Raw genomic sequence first — 19,583 nt, 5'->3', positions numbered from 1 at the left:
CGTCCGCGGGCGCACGGGTGGGCACCTCGGGCATGTCCAGGCGCGGCTGTCCGATGGCGAGCTCGAAGATGGCGCGGGCGCGCTCCACGTCGCCCAGGATGGACTCCAGCTCGGCGAACTTGATCCAGGTGGTGCAGTTCTCCGGACTGAACTCCAGGTACTTCTCGTACAGCTTCCTGCAGCGGTCGAACTCCCGCAGCTGCAGCTCCAGCTCGATGTAGCCCTTCAGCAGCTTGTTCTTGGGACACTTGCCGATGGACGTGCCCTGGAGACACCAGACCGTCATGAGCATCACAGCACGTTTCAGTGAACATCATGGACATCATGAGCATCATGAACATCATGGACATCATGGACTTCATGAGCATCATGAGCATCATGAGCATCATGGACTTCATGAGCATCATGGACTTCATGAGCATCATGAGCATCATGGACTTCATGAGCATCATGAGCATCATGGACTTCATGAACATCATGGACATTATGGACATCATGGACATCATGAACATCATGGACATCATGAGCATCATGGACATCATGGACATCATGAACCATCATGGACATCATGAACATCATGGACATCATGGACATCATGAGCATCATGAACATCATGAGCATCATGAGCATCATGGACATCATGAGCATCATGGACATCATGAACATCATGAGCATCATGAGCATCATGAGCATCATGAACATCATGGACATCATGAACATCATGGACATCATGAACATCATGGACATCATGGACATCATGAGCATCATGACCATCATGAGCATCATGGACATCATGAACATCATGAGCATCATGAGCATCATGAGCATCATGAGCATCATGGACATCATGAACATCATGGACATCATGAACATCATGAACATCATGGACATCATGGACATCATGAACATCATGGACATCATGAACATCATGAGCATCATGAACATCATGAGCATCATGAGCATCATGGACATCATGGACATCATGACCATCATGAGCATCATGAACATCATGAACATCATGAACATCATGGACATCATGAGCATCATGGGCATCATGAACATCATGGGCATCATGGACATCATGGACATCATGAACATCATGGACATCATGGACATCATGGACATCATTGGTAGAAACACGCAGAAGCTGAGCTCAAGCTCCACGACTGAACTCTTCATGCGATACAACATGTCAACGTGTGAAGTCAGGGAGGCGTGATCTTACCATGATCTTACGAGCCGCCTGCAGGTTCTTCTGTCGGATCTCAAACTGACTGAACATCAGCCAGATCTTTGCGAAGGTGAACTGCAGGAGAAGTCACGTGACTCACAGGTGACGATGCCACGAGGCTGAAGAGACTCACCTTCTTGTGCGGGATCAGGTCCAAACAGGCCTGGTACACCTGCCTGGTTCTGTCCGCGTCCTGCAACAGAAGCCCATTGGTGAGCGCCTCCGCGGGCGACCCCCCCCCCCAACGACGACCCTGACCTTGACCCACCTTGACCTCCAGCTCCTCGTAGAGCGCGTAGTTGATCCACAGGTAGATGTAGCGCCGCCAGTGTCTCTTCTCCTGGATGGGCGGGATGTTGGCGATGGCGCGCTCGTACACCTCTCTGGCCGTGTCGGGGTCGGCGTCGCTCTCCACCAGACGCAGGTAGTCGAACCAGGCGTCGTAGTTGTGGGGGTTGGCCTGCAGGTCAGAGGTCAGTGTTGTCTTTCTACTATTGAATTCAAAAGGGACATTATTATTATTGTACTGTACATTGATTGATAGACAAGCGTCTCCAGACTAAACCAACAGAGCCCGTCCTCCAGACGTACCTTGACCTCCTCCTCGTACTGGAAGCGCCTCTTGCTGAACATCATGAGCATCATGAGCATCATGGACATCATGAGCATCATGGACATCATGAACATCATGAGCATCATGGACATCATGAACATCATGGACATCATGAGCATCATGGACATCATGAGCATCATGAACACCATGGACATCATGGACATCATGAGCATCATGGACATCATGGACATCATGAGCATCATGGACATCATGAACATCATGAGCATCATGAGCATCATGGACATCATGGACATCATGAGCATCATGGACATCATGAGCATCATGAGCATCATGGACATCATGAGCATCATGAACATCATGGACATCATGGACATCATGAGCATCATGAGCATCATGAACATCATGAACATCATGGACATCATGAGCATCATGAGCATCATGGACATCATGAGCATCATGAACATCATGGACATCATGGACATCATGAACATCATGAGCATCATGAACATCATGGACATCATGAACATCATGGACATCATGTACATCATGGACATCATGGACATCATGAACATCATGAACATCATGGGCATCATGAACATCATGAACATCATGAACATCATGAGCATCATAAGCATCATGAACATCATGAGCATCATGGACATCATGAGCATCATGGACATCATGAACATCATGAACATCATGAGCATCATGGACATCATGAACATCATGAGCATCATGAGCATCATGAGCATCATGAGCATCATGAACATCATGAGCATCATGGACATTATTATTATACTGTACATTGATTGATAGACAAGTGTCTCCAGACTAAACCAACAGAGCCCGTCCTCCAGACGTACCTTGACCTCCTCCTCGTACTGGAAGCGCCTCTTGCTGACGATGACGTCCTCGATGCCGCGCCGGTCGCCGAACTTCTTCTCGAACTTGGTGTAGTTCTTGAACAGCTCCTGCGCCTCGTTCTTGGGGATCCGGTCCAGGGCGTACTTGTAGATGACCCGCACGCGCTCGAACTGCAAGGGGGGGGTGGAGGAGCACGTGGTCAGAGGCTGGACGGGGAGGAGCCGACCCCTGGTCACCCACCTCCTTCTGGACCTCCTCGAACCTGGCGAACGCCACGAAGAGGTTCTCGTTGACGAGGTCTTCTCCGAAGAACTCCACGGCTCGCTCGAACACCTTCCTGCTCAGGGCGATGTAGCCGTGCCGCTCCTCGAAGCGGGCGTACTTGATCCAGTTCTTGACCTCGGGGTGGACCATGACGAGTGCTGCGGAGTCAAGGGGCCTTCAGGGGAGCACTGCGGGAAGACATTGTGAAGCGACCGGACGGAAGGATATATCTCTCGTAGATGCTTCTGGCCTCGTCCACTTCTTTGTAGCGCAGCTCGAAGTTGATGTAGGAGTGCCAGGCCTGCTCCTCCGGCTCCCACTCCATCCAGCGCTCGAACACCTGCCGGCACCCGGCGGGGTTCCCCAGCATCTCCTCCATGTAGGTGTACTTGTACCTGCGGACGTCAAACCACTCTCACCATCTTTAAACCTTCGGTAGCGCGGCGAGCTAACAAGATGGCCGCCGCGTCGGTCCAGCACCAGGAGATCTACAGATCTACTTGACGTCCACCTGCATCTGGGGAGATTGGACCTGGAGTGTAGCGCCAAGGAGACCTCCCGGCGAGGACGGTGGAAGCTCTCGCGATATTTACCCACAATACTCCCTGTCTGCGCAACACGTTAGCACGTTAGCACATTAGCTTCTGCTACATACAGTTGAAGTTGTTTCAAGTATTCTCTTGTGGAGCTTCAATCCAAGAGGGACGTTACTGACGAGCAGTCTGGAGGTGTTTGGAGGTTCAAGTCTAAATCATCTACACACGGATGGTTTGACCCACATATTCAACTCAAGATCGGTTCCGGTCTCCTGGGGGGCACGTACCAGAACTGGTTGACCCGGGGCAGGATGGTGATGGCCCGGTCCCAGATGTTGCGGGCGTGGTTCACCTGCCGGGTCTTCATCTCCATCTCGGCGTACTTGAGCCACAGCGTGTGGTTGCGGTGGTCGACGTCCAGCGCTCGCTCGTAGATGGAGCGCGCTCTGAAGAGACACAGGGACCGGGGGGTCAGGACCGGGGGGTCAGGAGCCGCTCACACATCTGCTGGGCACCAAGGTTACCTGTGGACCTCCTGCAGACTCTCCTCCCATTGTGCGTATTTGATCCAGTTGCTGATGATGGTGCGGTTCTTCCTGATGTTGTCCTCGAAGGCCTGGGGTCAAAGGTCAGAGGATCAGAAGGTGGTGGACGCCCCAGAGCTCTGTGCACGTCTCTACCTTCCTCTTCCTCAGCTTGTAGTCGTTGAGCTCCTCCTTGTCGGTGATCTTCTGCTTGGGTGGAGGCGGCAGAAGCTCCAGCTCCCTCTCCTTGGCCTCCCTCAGCAGCTGCTCGGCCGTGATCTGCAGCTCAGCCGGAGCTTTGTTCTTCACCTGCAGCAGGTAACGTTTATTAGCCACGTTTAAATAAATCCTATTTTACCAGACATGTTGACCTTAATGACCAGCTTGTTGTTGTTATATATGTTTTAAACTATATTCAGAAGAATGTTTTAAATTAGTATTTCATGTTAAATACAGTAAACTGGGCCACGTGATCAAAACAAAGTTAGCGCTTCCTCTAGCATTAGCCTTGTTAGCATTAGCCCTGTTAGCTCGCTCTTCGCGCCTACCTTCGCCACCTTCGGGATCCGCTGTTTTCCTGCCGCCGTGGACGCCATGGTGTCTCGCTTCGGCCGCCGTGGACTCTCTGCCTCTGAGGTGACGCTCTTGTGTGTCGTTCGACCGCGGAAACTACAGCAACGTTACGCACTCGGTGCGCGAGCCGCCATGACACTTTCCCGAAATGCTTTGCGTGTGTGTGTTTTGGCTCCGCCCCGACTCTTGTCGTCGCCATAGCAACGGGGAAAGCGCGCTGTGTTGTCCGGCGGGTTGTTGGTTCGAGTCCCTGTTCACACCTGAGCGCGAGCAGGAGGGCACACGTGACAGGAACACCTGGAGAAGGTAAAGATTTTAACTTTGATCTGCAAGATTAGTGTTTGAAATCGAGTGACGTCACGATGCTGAAGGCATGACGTCACACGTCTGTGTTTGCTTATGTCTAGGCTTTGTGTGTCTCTGTGTCCACTGGACAAAGTGTGTGTGCGATTGTGTTTGTGAGTGAGACGAGCGAGAGGGAAAGAAGTGAGATGGAGTGAGAGAGTAAAGAAGTGAGATGGAGTGAGAGAGTAAAGGAGTGAGATGAGTGAGAGAGTAAATAAGTAAGATGGAGTGAGAGAGTAAAGGAGTAAGATGGAGTGAGAGAGTAAAGGAGTGAGATGGAGTGAGAGAGTAAATAAGTGAGATGGAGTGAGAGAGTAAATAAGTGAGATGGAGTGAGAGAGTAAAGGAGTGAGATGGAGTGAGAGAGTAAAGAAGTGAGATGGAGTGAGAGGGTAAAGGAGTGAGATGGAGTGAGAAGGTAAAGAAGTGAGATGGAGTGAGAGAGTAAAGGAGTGAGATGGAGTGAGAAGGTAAAGAAGTGAGATGGAGTGAGAGAGTAAAGGAGTGAGATGGAGTGAGAAGGTAAAGAAGTGAGATGGAGTGAGAGAGTAAAGGAGTGAGATGGAGTGAGAAGGTAAAGAAGTGAGATGGAGTGAGAGAGTAAAGAAGTGAGATGGAGTGAGAAGGTAAAGGAGTGAGATGGAGTGAGAGAGTAAAGGAGTGAGATAAGTGAGAGAGTAAAGGAGTAAGATGGAGTGAGATAGTAAAGAAGTGAGATGGAGTGAGAGAGTAAAGGAGTAAGATGGAGTGAGAGAGTAAAGGAGTGAGATAAGTGAGAGAGTAAAGGAGTAAGATGGAGTGAGATAGTAAAGAAGTGAGATGGAGTGAGAGAGTAAAGGAGTGAGATAAGTGAGAGAGTAAAGGAGTAAGATGGAGTGAGAGAGTAAAGGAGTGAGATAAGTGAGAGAGTAAAGGAGTGAGATAAGTGAGAGAGTAAAGGAGTAAGATGGAGTGAGATAGTAAAGAAGTGAGATGGAGCGAGAGAGTAAAGGAGTGAGATAAGTGAGAGAGTAAAGGAGTGAGATGGAGTGAGAGAGTAAAGGAGTAAGATGGAGTGAGAGAGTAAAGAAGTAAGATGGAGTGAGAGAGTAAAGAAGTAAGATGGAGTGAGAGAGTAAATAAGTGAGATGGAGTGAGAGAGTAAAGGAGTGAGATGTCAGTCAGCAAGACAGTATGACATCATCCTCAGCTTGTCACTCCTTCAGTAGCAGAACAAAGTCACGATGACGGAACAAAGTGTTTCTGAACAACAAGTGCAGCATAAATAAGCAGCTTCAGTCTTCAGGGTCAAACATGAGGAGCATCAGGTCGTCGTGTGGAAAAGAACTGAAGGTGGACGTGAGGAGGAGCGAGTCTGAAGATGCTGAAGACATCCAGAGCCTCGTGAGGTCCTCCTCACTCAAGGTGTTCGGACGAGTCAACGTCATCCACCTCCTGTGAGACTCACTCCTCCATCTCTCCTTCATCTCCCCTTCATCTCTCCTTCATCTCTGCTTCATCACTCCTCCATCTCTCCTTCATCACTCCTTCATCTCTCCTTCATCTCTCCTTCATCTCTGCTTCATCACTCCTTCATCACTCCTTCATCTCTCCTTCATCTCTCCTTCATCTCTCCTTCATCACTCTTTCATCTCTCCTTCATCACTCCTTCATCTCTCCTTCATCTCTCCTTCATCTCTCCTTCATCTCTCCTTCATCTCTGCTTCATCACTCCTTCATCTCTCCTTCATCACTCTTTCATCTCTCCTTCATCACTCCTTCATCTCTCCTTCATCTCTCCTTCATCTCTCCTTCATCTCTCCTTCATCTCTCCTTCATCTCTGCTTCATCACTCCTTCATCTCTCCTTCATCACTCTTTCATCTCTCCTTCATCACTCCTTCATCTCTCCTTCATCTCTCCTTCATCACTCTTTCATCTCTCCTTCATCACTCCTTCATCTCTCCTTCATCACTACTTCATCTCTGCTTCATCTCTGCTTCATCACTCCTTCATCACTCCTTCATCTCTCCTTCATCACTCCTTCATCACTCCTTCATCACTCCTTCATCTCTCCTCCATCACTCCTTCATCACTCCTTCATATCTCCTTCATCACTCCTTCATCACTCCTTCATCTCTCCTTCATCACTCCTCCATCACCCCTTCATCTCTCCTTCATCACTCCTTCATCTCTCCTTCATCTCTCCTTCATCTCTCCTTCATCTCTCCTTCATCACTCCTTCATCACTCCTTCATCTCTCCTTCATCACTCCTTCATCACTCCTTCATCTCTCCTTCATCTCTCCTTCATCTCTCCTTCATCACTCCTCCATCACTCCTTCATCTCTCCTTCATCGCTCCTTCATCTCTCCTTCATCTCTCCTTCATCTCTCCTTCATCTCTCCTTCATCTCTCCTTCATCACTCCTTCATCTCTCCTTCATCTCTCCTTCATCTCTGCTTCATCACTCCTTCATATCTCCTTCATATCTCCTTCATCTCTCCTTCATCACTCCTTCATCTCTGCTTCATCTCTCCTTCATCACTCCTTCATCTCTCCTTCATCTCTCCTTCATCACTCCTTCATCTCTCCTTCATCTCTCCTTCATCTCTCCTTCATCACTCCTTCATCACTCCTCCATCACTCCTTCATCACTCCTTCATCACTCCTTCATCTCTCCTTCATCTCTCCTTCATCTCTCCTTCATATCTCCTTCATCTCTCCTCCATCACTCCTTCATCACTCCTTCATCACTCCTTCATCTCTCCTTCATCACTCCTTCATCTCTCCTTCATATCTCCTTCATCACTCCTTCATCACTCCTTCATCTCTCCTTCATATCTCCTTCATCTCTCCTCCATCACTCCTTCATCACTCCTTCATCACTCCTTCATCTCTCCTTCATCACTCCTTCATCTCTCCTTCATATCTCCTTCATCTCTCCTCCATCACTCCTTCATCACTCCTTCATCTCTCCTTCATCACTCCTTCATCTCTCCTTCATATCTCCTTCATCTCTCCTCCATCACTCCTTCATCACTCCTTCATCACTCCTTCATCTCTCCTTCATCACTCCTTCATCTCTCCTTCATCTCTCCTTCATCATTCCTTCATCACTCCTTCATCACTCCTTCATCTCTCCTTCATCACTGCTTCATCTCTCCTTCATATCTCCTTCATCTCTCCTCCATCACTCCTTCATCACTCCTTCATCTCTCCTTCATCACTCCTTCATCTCTCCTTCATCACTCCTTCATCACTCCTTCATCACTCCTTCATCACTCCTCCATCACTCCTTCATCACTCCTTCATCTCTCCTCCATCACTCCTTCATCTCTCCTTCATCTCTCCTCCATCACTCCTTCATCACTCCTTCATCACTCCTTCATCTCTCCTTCATCACTCCTCCATCTCTCCTCCATCTCTCCTTCATCTCTCCTTCATCTCTCCTTCATCACTCCTCCATCTCTCCTTCATCTCTCCTTCATATCTCCTTCATCTCTCCTTCATATCTCCTTCATCTCTCCTTCATCTCTCCTTCATCACTCCTCCATCTCTCCTTCATCTCTCCTTCATATCTCCTTCATCTCTCCTTCATATCTCCTTCATCTCTGCTTCATCTCTCCTTCATATCTCCTTCATATCTCCTTCATCACTCCTTCATCTCTCCTTCATCACTCCTTCATCTCTCCTCCATCTCTCCTCCATCTCTCCTTCATCTCTCCTTCATATCTCCTTCATATCTCCTTCATCACTCCTTCATCTCTCCTTCATCTCTCCTCCATCTCTCCTTCATCTCTCCTTCATATCTCCTACATATCTCCTTCATATCTCCTTCATCACTCCTTCATCTCTCCTTCATCTCTCCTTCATCTCTCCTTCATCACTCCTTCATCACTGAAACATGGTTTCACAGAGAGAAGGCCAACCTGGCGGTGACCTTGACCTCTGAAAATGACAACATCCTGGCACACGCGTCCTTCTTCGACTACCCTCTGGCTGACCTGGTGGACCAGGCTCACTGGGAGACCTTCATGGACCAACACTTCTGCTGCCAGGACTACAATGTAAGTTCAGCAGCAGAGCTGAGGCGACCGTCTGAGACTCAGTGGTGATCTGTTCTCTGCAGCCGCTCAACACTCTCTTCCTTCACCTCTTCGTAGCCAAGCCTGGCTACAGCTGTGGATGTCTGCAGGAAATCTTGAGGTAGGATCCAGATCGTTTCAAGGTCAGATGTTCTGCTGACCTGGATTATTTCTGCAGGGCCGTTTACAACGCTACACCAGAACTGGACCACATCTGTCTGCTGAGCCCCCATATCGACAAGCTAGGTGAACCAAGACTGAACCAAGACTGAACCATGACTGAACTATGTCTGAACCAAGACTGAACCATGACTGAACCAAGACTGAACCATGACTGAACCAAGACTGAACCATGACTGAAGCATGACTGAACCATGACTGAACTATGACTGAACTATGACTGAACCATGACTGAACCAAGACTGAACCATGACTGAACCATGTCTGAACCATGACTGAACCATGACTGAACCATGACTGAACCAAGACTGAACCATGACTGAACTATGTCTGAACCAAGACTGAAACAAGACTGAACCAAGACTGAACCATGACTGAACCAAGACTGAACCATGACTGAACCATGACTGAACCAAGACTGAACCATGACTGAACTATGTCTGAACCAAGACTGAACCATGACTGAACTATGTCTGAACCAAGACTGAACCAAGACTGAACCATGACTGAACTATGACTGAACCATGACTGAACCATGACTGAACTATGTCTGAACCAAGACTGAACCAAGACTGAACCATGACTGAACCAAGACTGAACCATGACTGAACCATGACTGAACCAAGACTGAACCAAGACTGAACCATGACTGAACCATGACTGAACCATGACTGACTGAACTATGACTGAACTATGACTGAACCAAGACTGAACCAAGCCTGAACCATGACTGAACCAAGACTGAACCAAGACTGAACCATGACTGAACCAAGACTGAACCATGACTGAACCATGACTGAACCATGACTGACTGAACTATGACTGAACTATGACTGAACCAAGACTGAACCAAGCCTGAACCATGACTGAACCAAGACTGAACCATGACTGACTGAACTATGACTGAACTATGACTGAACCATGACTGAACCAAGACTGAACCATGACTGACTGAACTATGACTGAATTATGACTAAACCATGACTGAACCAAGACTGAACCAAGACTGAACCATGACTGAACCAAGACTGAACCATGACTGACTGAACTATGACTGAACCAAGACTGAACCATGACTGACTGAACTATGACTGAACTATGACTGAACCATGACTGAACCAAGACTGAACCATGACTGAACCAAGACTGAACCATGACTGACTGAACTATGACTGAATTATGACTAAACCATGACTGAACCAAGACTGAACCAAGACTGAACCATGACTGAACCAAGACTGAACCATGACTGACTGAACTATGACTGAACCAAGACTGAACCATGACTGACTGAACTATGACTGAACTATGACTGAACCATGACTGAACCAAGACTGAACCATGACTGAACCAAGACTGAACCATGACTGACTGAACTATGACTGAATTATGACTAAACCATGACTGAACCAAGACTGAACCAAGACTGAACCATGACTGAACCAAGACTGAACCATGACTGACTGAACTATGACTGAACCAAGACTGAACCATGACTGACTGAACTATGACTGAACTATGACTGAACCATGACTGAACCAAGACTGAACCAAGACTGAACCAAGACTGAACCAAGACTGAACCAAGACTGAACCATGACTGACTGAACTATGACTGAACCAAGACTGAACCATGACTGAACCAAGACTGAACCATGACTGACTGAACCATGACTGAACTATGACTGAACCATGACTGAACTATGTCTGAACCAAGACTGAACCATGACTGAACCAAGACTGAACCATGACTGAACCAAGACTGAACCATGACTGAACTATGTCTGAACCAAGACTGAACCATGACTGAACCAAGACTGAACCATGACTGAACCAAGACTGAACCATGACTGAAGCATGACTGAACCATGACTGAACTATGACTGAACTATGACTGAACCATGACTGAACCAAGACTGAACCAAGACTGAACCATGTCTGAACCATGACTGAACCATGACTGAACCATGACTGAACCAAGACTGAACCATGACTGAACTATGTCTGAACCAAGACTGAAACAAGACTGAACCAAGACTGAACCATGACTGAACCAAGACTGAACCATGACTGAACCATGACTGAACCAAGACTGAACCATGACTGAACTATGTCTGAACCAAGACTGAACCATGACTGAACTATGTCTGAACCAAGACTGAACCAAGACTGAACCATGACTGAACTATGACTGAACCATGACTGAACCATGACTGAACTATGTCTGAACCAAGACTGAACCAAGACTGAACCATGACTGAACCAAGACTGAACCATGACTGAACCATGACTGAACCAAGACTGAACCAAGACTGAACCATGACTGAACCATGACTGAACCATGACTGACTGAACTATGACTGAACTATGACTGAACCAAGACTGAACCAAGCCTGAACCATGACTGAACCAAGACTGAACCAAGACTGAACCATGACTGAACCAAGACTGAACCATGACTGAACCATGACTGAACCATGACTGACTGAACTATGACTGAACTATGACTGAACCAAGACTGAACCAAGCCTGAACCATGACTGAACCAAGACTGAACCATGACTGACTGAACTATGACTGAACTATGACTGAACCATGACTGAACCAAGACTGAACCATGACTGACTGAACTATGACTGAATTATGACTAAACCATGACTGAACCAAGACTGAACCAAGACTGAACCATGACTGAACCAAGACTGAACCATGACTGACTGAACTATGACTGAACCAAGACTGAACCATGACTGACTGAACTATGACTGAACTATGACTGAACCATGACTGAACCAAGACTGAACCATGACTGAACCAAGACTGAACCATGACTGACTGAACTATGACTGAATTATGACTAAACCATGACTGAACCAAGACTGAACCAAGACTGAACCATGACTGAACCAAGACTGAACCATGACTGACTGAACTATGACTGAACCAAGACTGAACCATGACTGACTGAACTATGACTGAACTATGACTGAACCATGACTGAACCAAGACTGAACCATGACTGAACCAAGACTGAACCATGACTGACTGAACTATGACTGAATTATGACTAAACCATGACTGAACCAAGACTGAACCAAGACTGAACCATGACTGAACCAAGACTGAACCATGACTGACTGAACTATGACTGAACCAAGACTGAACCATGACTGACTGAACTATGACTGAACTATGACTGAACCATGACTGAACCAAGACTGAACCAAGACTGAACCAAGACTGAACCAAGACTGAACCAAGACTGAACCATGACTGACTGAACTATGACTGAACCAAGACTGAACCATGACTGAACCAAGACTGAACCATGACTGACTGAACCATGACTGAACTATGACTGAACCATGACTGAACCAAGACTGAACCAAGACTGAACCAAGACTGAACCAAGACTGAACCATGACTGAACCATGACTGAACCATGACTGACTGAACCATGACTGAACTATGACTGAACCATCACACAAACATCACACAAACGTCACACAAACATCACACAAACATCACACAAACATCACACAAACGTCACACAAACCTCACACAAACATCACACAAACATCACACAAACACCACACAAACGTCACACTAACATCACACAAACACCACACAAACGCCACACTAACATCACACAAACACCACACAAACGTCACACTAACATCACACAAACATCACACAAACGCCACACAAACGTCACACAAACAACACACAAACATCACACAAACGTCACACAAACCTTTGTGTTCAGAGTCTCCACTGGATGAGATCTTCGAGCCTCTGCGGCGCCACAGTGTGGCCGGACCAGAGTGTGTGTCTTCTGTCTGCTTCAGACACACACTGTGTCCACAGCTGCAGCTGCGTCCTGCCAGGTGAGTGGACGTCTCTGACAGAGACCTGGACTGACGTCTCTGACAGAGACCTGGACTGACGTCTCTGACAGAGACCTGGACTGACGTCTCTGACGGAGACCTGGACTGACGTCTCTGACAGAGACCTGGACTGACGTCTCTGACAGAGACCTGGACTGACGTCTCTGACGGAGACCTGGACTGACGTCTCTGACGGAGACCTGGACTGACGTCTCTGACAGAGACCTGGACTGACGTCTCTGACAGAGACCTGGACTGACGTCTCTGACAGAGACCTGGACTGACGTCTCTGACAGAGACCTGGACTGACGTCTCTGACAGAGACCTGGACTGACGTCTCTGACAGAGACCTGGACTGATGTCTCTGACAGAGACCTGGACTGATGTCTCTGACGGAGACCTGGACTGACGTCTCTGACGGAGACCTGGACTGACGTCTCTGACAGAGACCTGGACTGACGTCTCTGACAGAGACCTGGACTGACGTCTCTGACGGAGACCTGGACTGACGTCTCTGACGGAGACCTGGACTGACGTCTCTGACGGAGACCTGGACTGACGTCTCTGACGGAGACCTGGACTGACGTCTCTGACGGAGACCTGGACTGACGTCTCTGACAGAGACCTGGACTGACGTCTCTGACAGAGACCTGGACTGACGTCTCTGACAGAGACCTGGACTGACGTCTCTGACAGAGACCTGGACTGACGTCTCTGTGCGTCTCAGGGTCGAGGACTACGACGACATCATGCAGATGTTTGCAGAGCAGACCCGCCTCCTGTCCATCATGGACGACCCTAAGTTCCTGCTGGGGGTCGTGGAGAGCATCAAGGAGGGAGACCACACGGCTGTGTTCGAGGTGTGTGTTTGTGTGTCAGTATTAAATATGTGTGTGTGTCAGCATTAAGTTTGTGTGTCAGTATTAAATATGTGTGTGTGTCAACATTAAGCTTGTGTGTCAGTATTAAGTGTGTGTGAGTGTGTCAACATTAAGCTTGTGTGTCAGTATGAAGTGTGTGTGTCAGTATTAAGTGTGTGTGTGTCAGTATTAAGTGTGTGTGTGTCAGTATGCAGTGTGTGTGTGTCAGTATTAAGTGTGAGTGTCAGTATTAAGTGTGTGTGTGTCAGTATTAAGTGTGAGTGTCAGTATTAAGTGTGTGAGTGTCAGTATTAAGTGTGAGTGTCAGTATTAAGTGTGCGAGTGTCAGTGTTAAGTGTGCGAGTGTCAGTATTAAGGGTGAGTGTCAGTATTAAGTGTGTGTGTCAGTATTAAGTGTGAGTGTCGGTATTAAGTGTGTGTGTGTCAGTATTAAGTGTGTGTGTGTCAGTATTAAGTGTGAGTGTGTCAGTATTAAGTGTGTGTGTCAGTATTAAGTGTGAGTGTCAGTATGAAGTGTGTGTCAGTATTAAGTGTGTGTCAGTATTAAGTGTGTGTCAGTATTAAGTATGAGTGTCAGTATTAAGTGAGTGTCAGTATTAAGTGTGAGTGTCAGTATTAAGTGTGAGTGTCAGTATTAAGTGTGTGTCAGTATGAAGTGTGTGTCAGTATTAAGTGTGTGTGTGTCAGACGGAGGAGGTGGTGGTCGGCTTCATCAGTGTGACCACAGACGTGGATCTCGGGCGACTGAAGGAAAACTTCCAGCTGGATGAGTTGGACCGTTTGTTCCGGATCAGCCGCAGACTGGACCGACCTGAAGACCGCTCGTCCCGCTTCACCTCTGACCCCCTGCAGGTACACTGAGCGAGACAGAGATGTGTGTGGTGCTCCTGTGACCTCCAGAGGGCAAAGGTCAAGGGATTGTCTCTCCAGGAGGACCAGCTGGCGGCGGCAGTGTCTGGGAGTCTAAATGTCTTCTGTGTCCAGTTCCTGGTCATCGACAAGGACCACGAGATGAGGTTTCATCTTTTCCTGCTGCTCTAGTCTTCTCTAGTCTTCTCTAGTCTTCTCTAGTCCTCTATAGTCTTCTCTAGTCCTCTCTAGTCTTCTCTAGTCCTCTCTAGTCCTCTCTAGTCCTCTCTAGTCCTCTCTAGTCTTCTCTAGTCTTCACTAGTCCTCTCTAGTCCTCTCTAGTCCTCTCTAGTCCTCTCTAGTCTTCTCTAGTCTTCTCTAGTCCTCTATAGTCTTCTCTAGTCCTCTCTAGTCCTCTCTAGTCCTCTCTAGTCTTCTCTAGTCCTCTCTAATCCTCTCTAGTCTTCTCTTGTCTTCTCTAGTCCTCTCTAGACCTCTCTAGTCCTCTCTAGTCCTCTCTAGTCCTCTCTAGTCCTCTCTAATCCTCTCTAGTCTTCTCTAGTCTTCTCTAGTCATCTCTAGTCCTCTCTAGTCTTCTCTAGTCCTCTCGTATCCTCTCTAGTCCTCTCTAGTCCTCTCGTATCCTCTCTAGTCCTCTCTAGTCCTCTCTAGTATTCTCTAGTCCTCTCTAGTCCTCTCTAGTCTTCTTTAGTCCTCTCTAGTCTTCTCTAGTCCTCTCTAGTCTTTTCTAGTCTCCTCTAGTCTTCTCTAGTCCTCTCTAGTCCTCTCTTATCCTCTCTAGTCCTCTCTAGTCTTCTTTAGTCCTCTCTAGTCCTCTCTAGCCTTCTCTAGTCCTCTCTAGTCTTCTCTAGTCTTCTCTAGTCCTCTCTAGTCCTCTCTAGTCTTCTCTAGTCTTCTCTAGTCTTCTCTAGTCCTCTATAGTCTTCTCTAGTCCTCTCTAGTCCTCTCTAGTCCTCTCTAGTCTTCTCTAGTCCTCTCTAGTCCTCTCTAGTCCTCTCTAGTCCTCTCTAGTCTTCTCTAGTCTTCACTAGTCCTCTCTAGTCCTCTCTAGTCCTCTCTAGTCCTCTCTAGTCTTCTCTAGTCTTCTCTAGTCCTCTATAGTCTTCTCTAGTCCTCTCTAGTCCTCTCTAGTCCTCTCTAGTCTTCTCTAGTCCTCTCTAATCCTCTCTAGTCTTCTCTTGTCTTCTCTAGTCCTCTCTAGACCTCTCTAGTCCTCTCTAGTCCTCTCTAGTCCTCTCTAGTCCTCTCTAATCCTCTCTAGTCTTCTCTAGTCTTCTCTAGTCATCTCTAGTCCTCTCTAGTCTTCTCTAGTCCTCTCGTATCCTCTCTAGTCCTCTCTAGTCCTCTCGTATCCTCTCTAGTCCTCTCTAGTCCTCTCTAGTATTCTCTAGTCCTCTCTAGACCTCTCTAGTCTTCTCTAGTCCTCTCTAGTCCTCTCTAGACCTCTCTAGTCCTCTCTAGTCCCCTCTAGTCTTCTCTAGTCCTCTCTATTCCTCTCTAGTCCTCTCTAGTCTTTTCTAGTCCTCTCTAGTCTTCTTTAGTCCTCTCTAGTCTTCTCTAGTCCTCTCTAGTCTTTTCTAGTCTCCTCTAGTCTTCTCTAGTCCTCTCTAGTCCTCTCTTATCCTCTCTAGTCCTCTCTAGTCTTCTTTAGTCCTCTCTAGTCCTCTCTAGCCTTCTCTAGTCCTCTCTAGTCTTCTCTAGTCTTCTCTAGTCCTCTCTAGTCCTCTCTAGTCCTCTCCAGTCTTCTCTAGTCCTCTCTAGTCCTCTCTAGTCTTCTCTAGTCTTCTCTAGTCTTCTCTAGTCTTCTCTAGTCATCTCTAGTCCTATCTAGTCTTCTCTAGTCCTCTCTAGTCTTCTCTAGTCTTCTCTAGTCCTCTCTAGTCCTCTCTAGTCTTCTCTAGTCTTTTCTAGTCCTCTCTAGTCTACTCTAGTCTTCTCTAGTCTTCTCTAGTCTTCTCTAGTCCTCTCTAGTCCTCTCTAGTCTTCTCTAGTCTTTTCTAGTCCTCTCTAGTCTACTCTAGTCTTCTCTAGTCTTCTCTAGTCTTCTCTAGTCCTCTCTAGTCCTCTCTAGTCTTCTCTAGTCTTCTCTAGTCCTCTCTAGTCTTCTCTAGTCCTCTCTTGTCTTCTCTAGTCTTCTCTAGTCTTCTCTAGTCCTCTCTAGTCCTCTCTAGTCTTCTCTAGTCTTCTCTAGTCCTCTCTAGTCCTCTCTAGTCCTCTCTCTAGTCCTCTCTAGTCTTCTCTAGTCCTCTCTAGTCTTCTCTAGTCCTCTCTAGTCTTCTCTAGTCTTCTCTAGTCCTCTCTAGTCCTCTCTAGTCCTCTCTAGTCTTCTCTAGTCTTCTCTAGTCCTCTCTAGTCTTCTCTAGTCCTCTCTAGTCTTCTCTAGTCCTCTCTAGTCCTCTCTAGTCCTCTCTAGTCTTCTCTAGTCCTCTCTAGTCTTCTCTAGTCTTCTCTAGTCTTCTCTAGTCCTCTCTAGTCTTCTCTAGTCCTCTCTAGTCCTCTCTAGTCCTCTCTAGTCCTCTCTAGTCTTCTCTAGTCCTCTCTAGTCTTCTCTAGTCCTCTCTAGTCTTCTCTAGTCCTCTCTAGTCTTCTCTAGTCTTCTCTAGTCTTCTCTAGTCCTCTCTAGTCTTCTCTAGTCTTCTCTAGTCCTCTCTAGTCCTCTCTAGTCCTCTCTAGTCTTCTCTAGTCCTCTCTAGTCTTCTCTAGTCTTCTCTAGTCATCTCTAGTCCTATCTAGTCTTCTCTAGTCCTCTCTAGTCTTCTCTAGTCTTCTCTAGTCCTCTCTAGTCCTCTCTAGTCTTCTCTAGTCTTTTCTAGTCCTCTCTAGTCTACTCTAGTCTTCTCTAGTCTTCTCTAGTCTTCTCTAGTCCTCTCTAGTCCTCTCTAGTCTTCTCTAGTCTTTTCTAGTCCTCTCTAGTCTACTCTAGTCTTCTCTAGTCTTCTCTAGTCTTCTCTAGTCCTCTCTAGTCCTCTCTAGTCTTCTCTAGTCTTCTCTAGTCCTCTCTAGTCTTCTCTAGTCCTCTCTTGTCTTCTCTAGTCTTCTCTAGTCTTCTCTAGTCCTCTCTAGTCCTCTCTAGTCCTCTCTAGTCCTCTCTCTAGTCCTCTCTAGTCTTCTCTAGTCCTCTCTAGTCTTCTCTAGTCCTCTCTAGTCTTCTCTAGTCTTCTCTAGTCCTCTCTAGTCCTCTCTAGTCCTCTCTAGTCTTCTCTAGTCTTCTCTAGTCCTCTCTAGTCTTCTCTAGTCCTCTCTAGTCTTCTCTAGTCCTCTCTAGTCCTCTCTAGTCCTCTCTAGTCTTCTCTAGTCCTCTCTAGTCTTCTCTAGTCTTCTCTAGTCTTCTCTAGTCCTCTCTAGTCTTCTCTAGTCCTCTCTAGTCCTCTCTAGTCCTCTCTAGTCCTCTCTAGTCTTCTCTAGTCCTCTCTAGTCTTCTCTAGTCCTCTCTAGTCTTCTCTAGTCCTCTCTAGTCTTCTCTAGTCTTCTCTAGTCTTCTCTAGTCCTCTCTAGTCTTCTCTAGTCTTCTCTAGTCCTCTCTAGTCCTCTCTAGTCCTCTCTAGTCTTCTCTAGTCCTCTCTAGTCTTCTCTAGTCCTCTCTAGTCCTCTCTAGTCCTCTCTAGTCTTCTCTAGTCCTCTCTAGTCCTCTCTAGGCTTCTCTAGTCTTCTCTAGTCCTCTCTAGTCCTCTCTAGTCCTCTCTAGTCTTCTCTAGTCCTCTGTAGTCCTCTCTAGTCCTCTCTAGTCTTCTCTAGTCCTCTATAGTCCTCTCTAGTCCTCTCTAGGCTTCTCTAGTCTTCTCTAGTCCTCTCTAGTCCTCTCTAGTCTTCTCTAGTCCTCTCTAATCTTCTCTAGTCTTCTCTAGTCTTCTCTAGTCCTCTCTAGTCTTCTCTAGTCTTCTCTAGTCCTCTCTAGTCCTCTCTAGTCTTCTCTAGTCTTCTCTAGTCTTCTCTAGTCCTCTCTAGTCTTCTCTAGTCCTCTCTAGTCCTCTCTAGTCCTCTCTAGTCTTCTCTAGTCCTCTCTAGTCCTCTCTAGTCTTCTCTAGTCCTCTCTAGTCCTCTCTAGTCCTCTCTAGTCTTCTCTAGTCCTCTCTAGTCTTCTCTAGTCTTCTCTAGTCCTCTCTAGTCCTCTCTAGTCTTCTCTAGTCCTCTCTAGTCTTCTCTAGTCTTCTCTAGTCCTCTCTAGTCCTCTCTAGTCTTCTCTAGTCTTCTCTAGTCCTCTCTAGTCTTCTCTAGTCCTCTCTAGTCTTCTCTAGTCCTCTCTAGTCCTCTCTAGTCCTCTCTAGTCTTCTCTAGTCCTCTCTAGTCTTCTCTAGTCTTCTCTAGTCCTCTCTAGTCCTCTCTAGTCTTCTCTAGTCCTCTCTAGTCTTCTCTAGTCTTCTCTAGTCCTCTCTAGTCTTCTCTAGTCCTCTCTAGACCTCTCTAGTCTTCTCTAGTCCTCTCTAGTCCTCTCTAGTCCTCTCTAGTCCTCTCTAGTCTTCTCTAGTCCTTTCTAGTCCTCTCTAGTCCTCTCTAGTCCTCTTTAGTCCTCTTTAGTCCTCTCTAGTCCTCTCTAGTCTTCTCTAGTCCTTTCTAGTCCTCTCTAGTCCTCTCTAGTCCTCTTTAGTCCTCTTTAGTCCTCTCTAGTCCTCTCTAGACCTCTCTAGTCTTCTCTAGTCCTCTCTAGTCTTCTCTAGTCCTCTCTAGTCCTCTCTAGTCTTCTCTAGTCCTCTCTAGTCCTCTCTAGTCTTCTCTAGTCCTCTCTAGTCCTCTCTAGTCCTCTCTAGTCCTCTCTAGTCTTCTCTAGTCTTCTCTAGTCCTCTCTAGTGAGT

The 19,583-nt window shown here is 47.2% G+C and overlaps 2 protein-coding genes across 3 annotated transcripts in view; one reads left to right on the top strand and one right to left on the bottom strand.

Annotated features, from left to right (window-relative positions):
- Positions 1-25: 25 nt before the first annotated feature.
- Positions 26-4,704, bottom strand: crnkl1 (crooked neck pre-mRNA splicing factor 1; the record flags this gene model as incomplete). The annotated part of the gene is given in 11 exon segments (XM_087806525.1): positions 26-265; positions 1,226-1,306; positions 1,365-1,424; positions 1,500-1,691; positions 2,669-2,839; positions 2,910-3,088; positions 3,162-3,328; positions 3,757-3,915; positions 3,994-4,085; positions 4,150-4,302; positions 4,542-4,704. Coding segments are annotated over 11 exon segments (1,542 nt in total), but the record flags the coding sequence as incomplete, so codon positions are not given.
- A 1,437-nt stretch (positions 4,705-6,141) lies between these two features.
- cfap61 (cilia and flagella associated protein 61) overlaps positions 6,142-19,583 on the top strand; it is a 29,494-nt gene continuing 16,052 nt past the window's right edge. For both annotated transcript variants that reach the window (XR_015713233.1, XM_087806266.1), the window contains exons 1-8: positions 6,142-6,347; positions 8,808-8,958; positions 9,021-9,097; positions 9,155-9,222; positions 12,922-13,042; positions 13,770-13,902; positions 14,611-14,775; positions 14,854-14,939. Coding sequence is in view for 1 of the 2 variants with exons in the window: in XM_087806266.1 (XP_087662392.1) it covers positions 6,205-6,347; positions 8,808-8,958; positions 9,021-9,097; positions 9,155-9,222; positions 12,922-13,042; positions 13,770-13,902; positions 14,611-14,775; positions 14,854-14,939 (944 nt within the window). In the remaining variant the exon portion in view is untranslated. The remainder of the gene's footprint in view (positions 6,348-8,807; positions 8,959-9,020; positions 9,098-9,154; positions 9,223-12,921; positions 13,043-13,769; positions 13,903-14,610; positions 14,776-14,853; positions 14,940-19,583) is intronic.

This window comes from Callionymus lyra, chromosome 13, assembly GCF_982586985.1.
Source record: "Callionymus lyra chromosome 13, fCalLyr1.hap1.1, whole genome shotgun sequence".
In the NCBI taxonomy this organism is placed as follows: Eukaryota; Metazoa; Chordata; class Actinopteri; order Syngnathiformes; family Callionymidae; genus Callionymus; species Callionymus lyra.
Note: the sequence above shows the minus strand (reverse complement) of the source record. Positions and strands in the feature narration are given on the sequence as shown.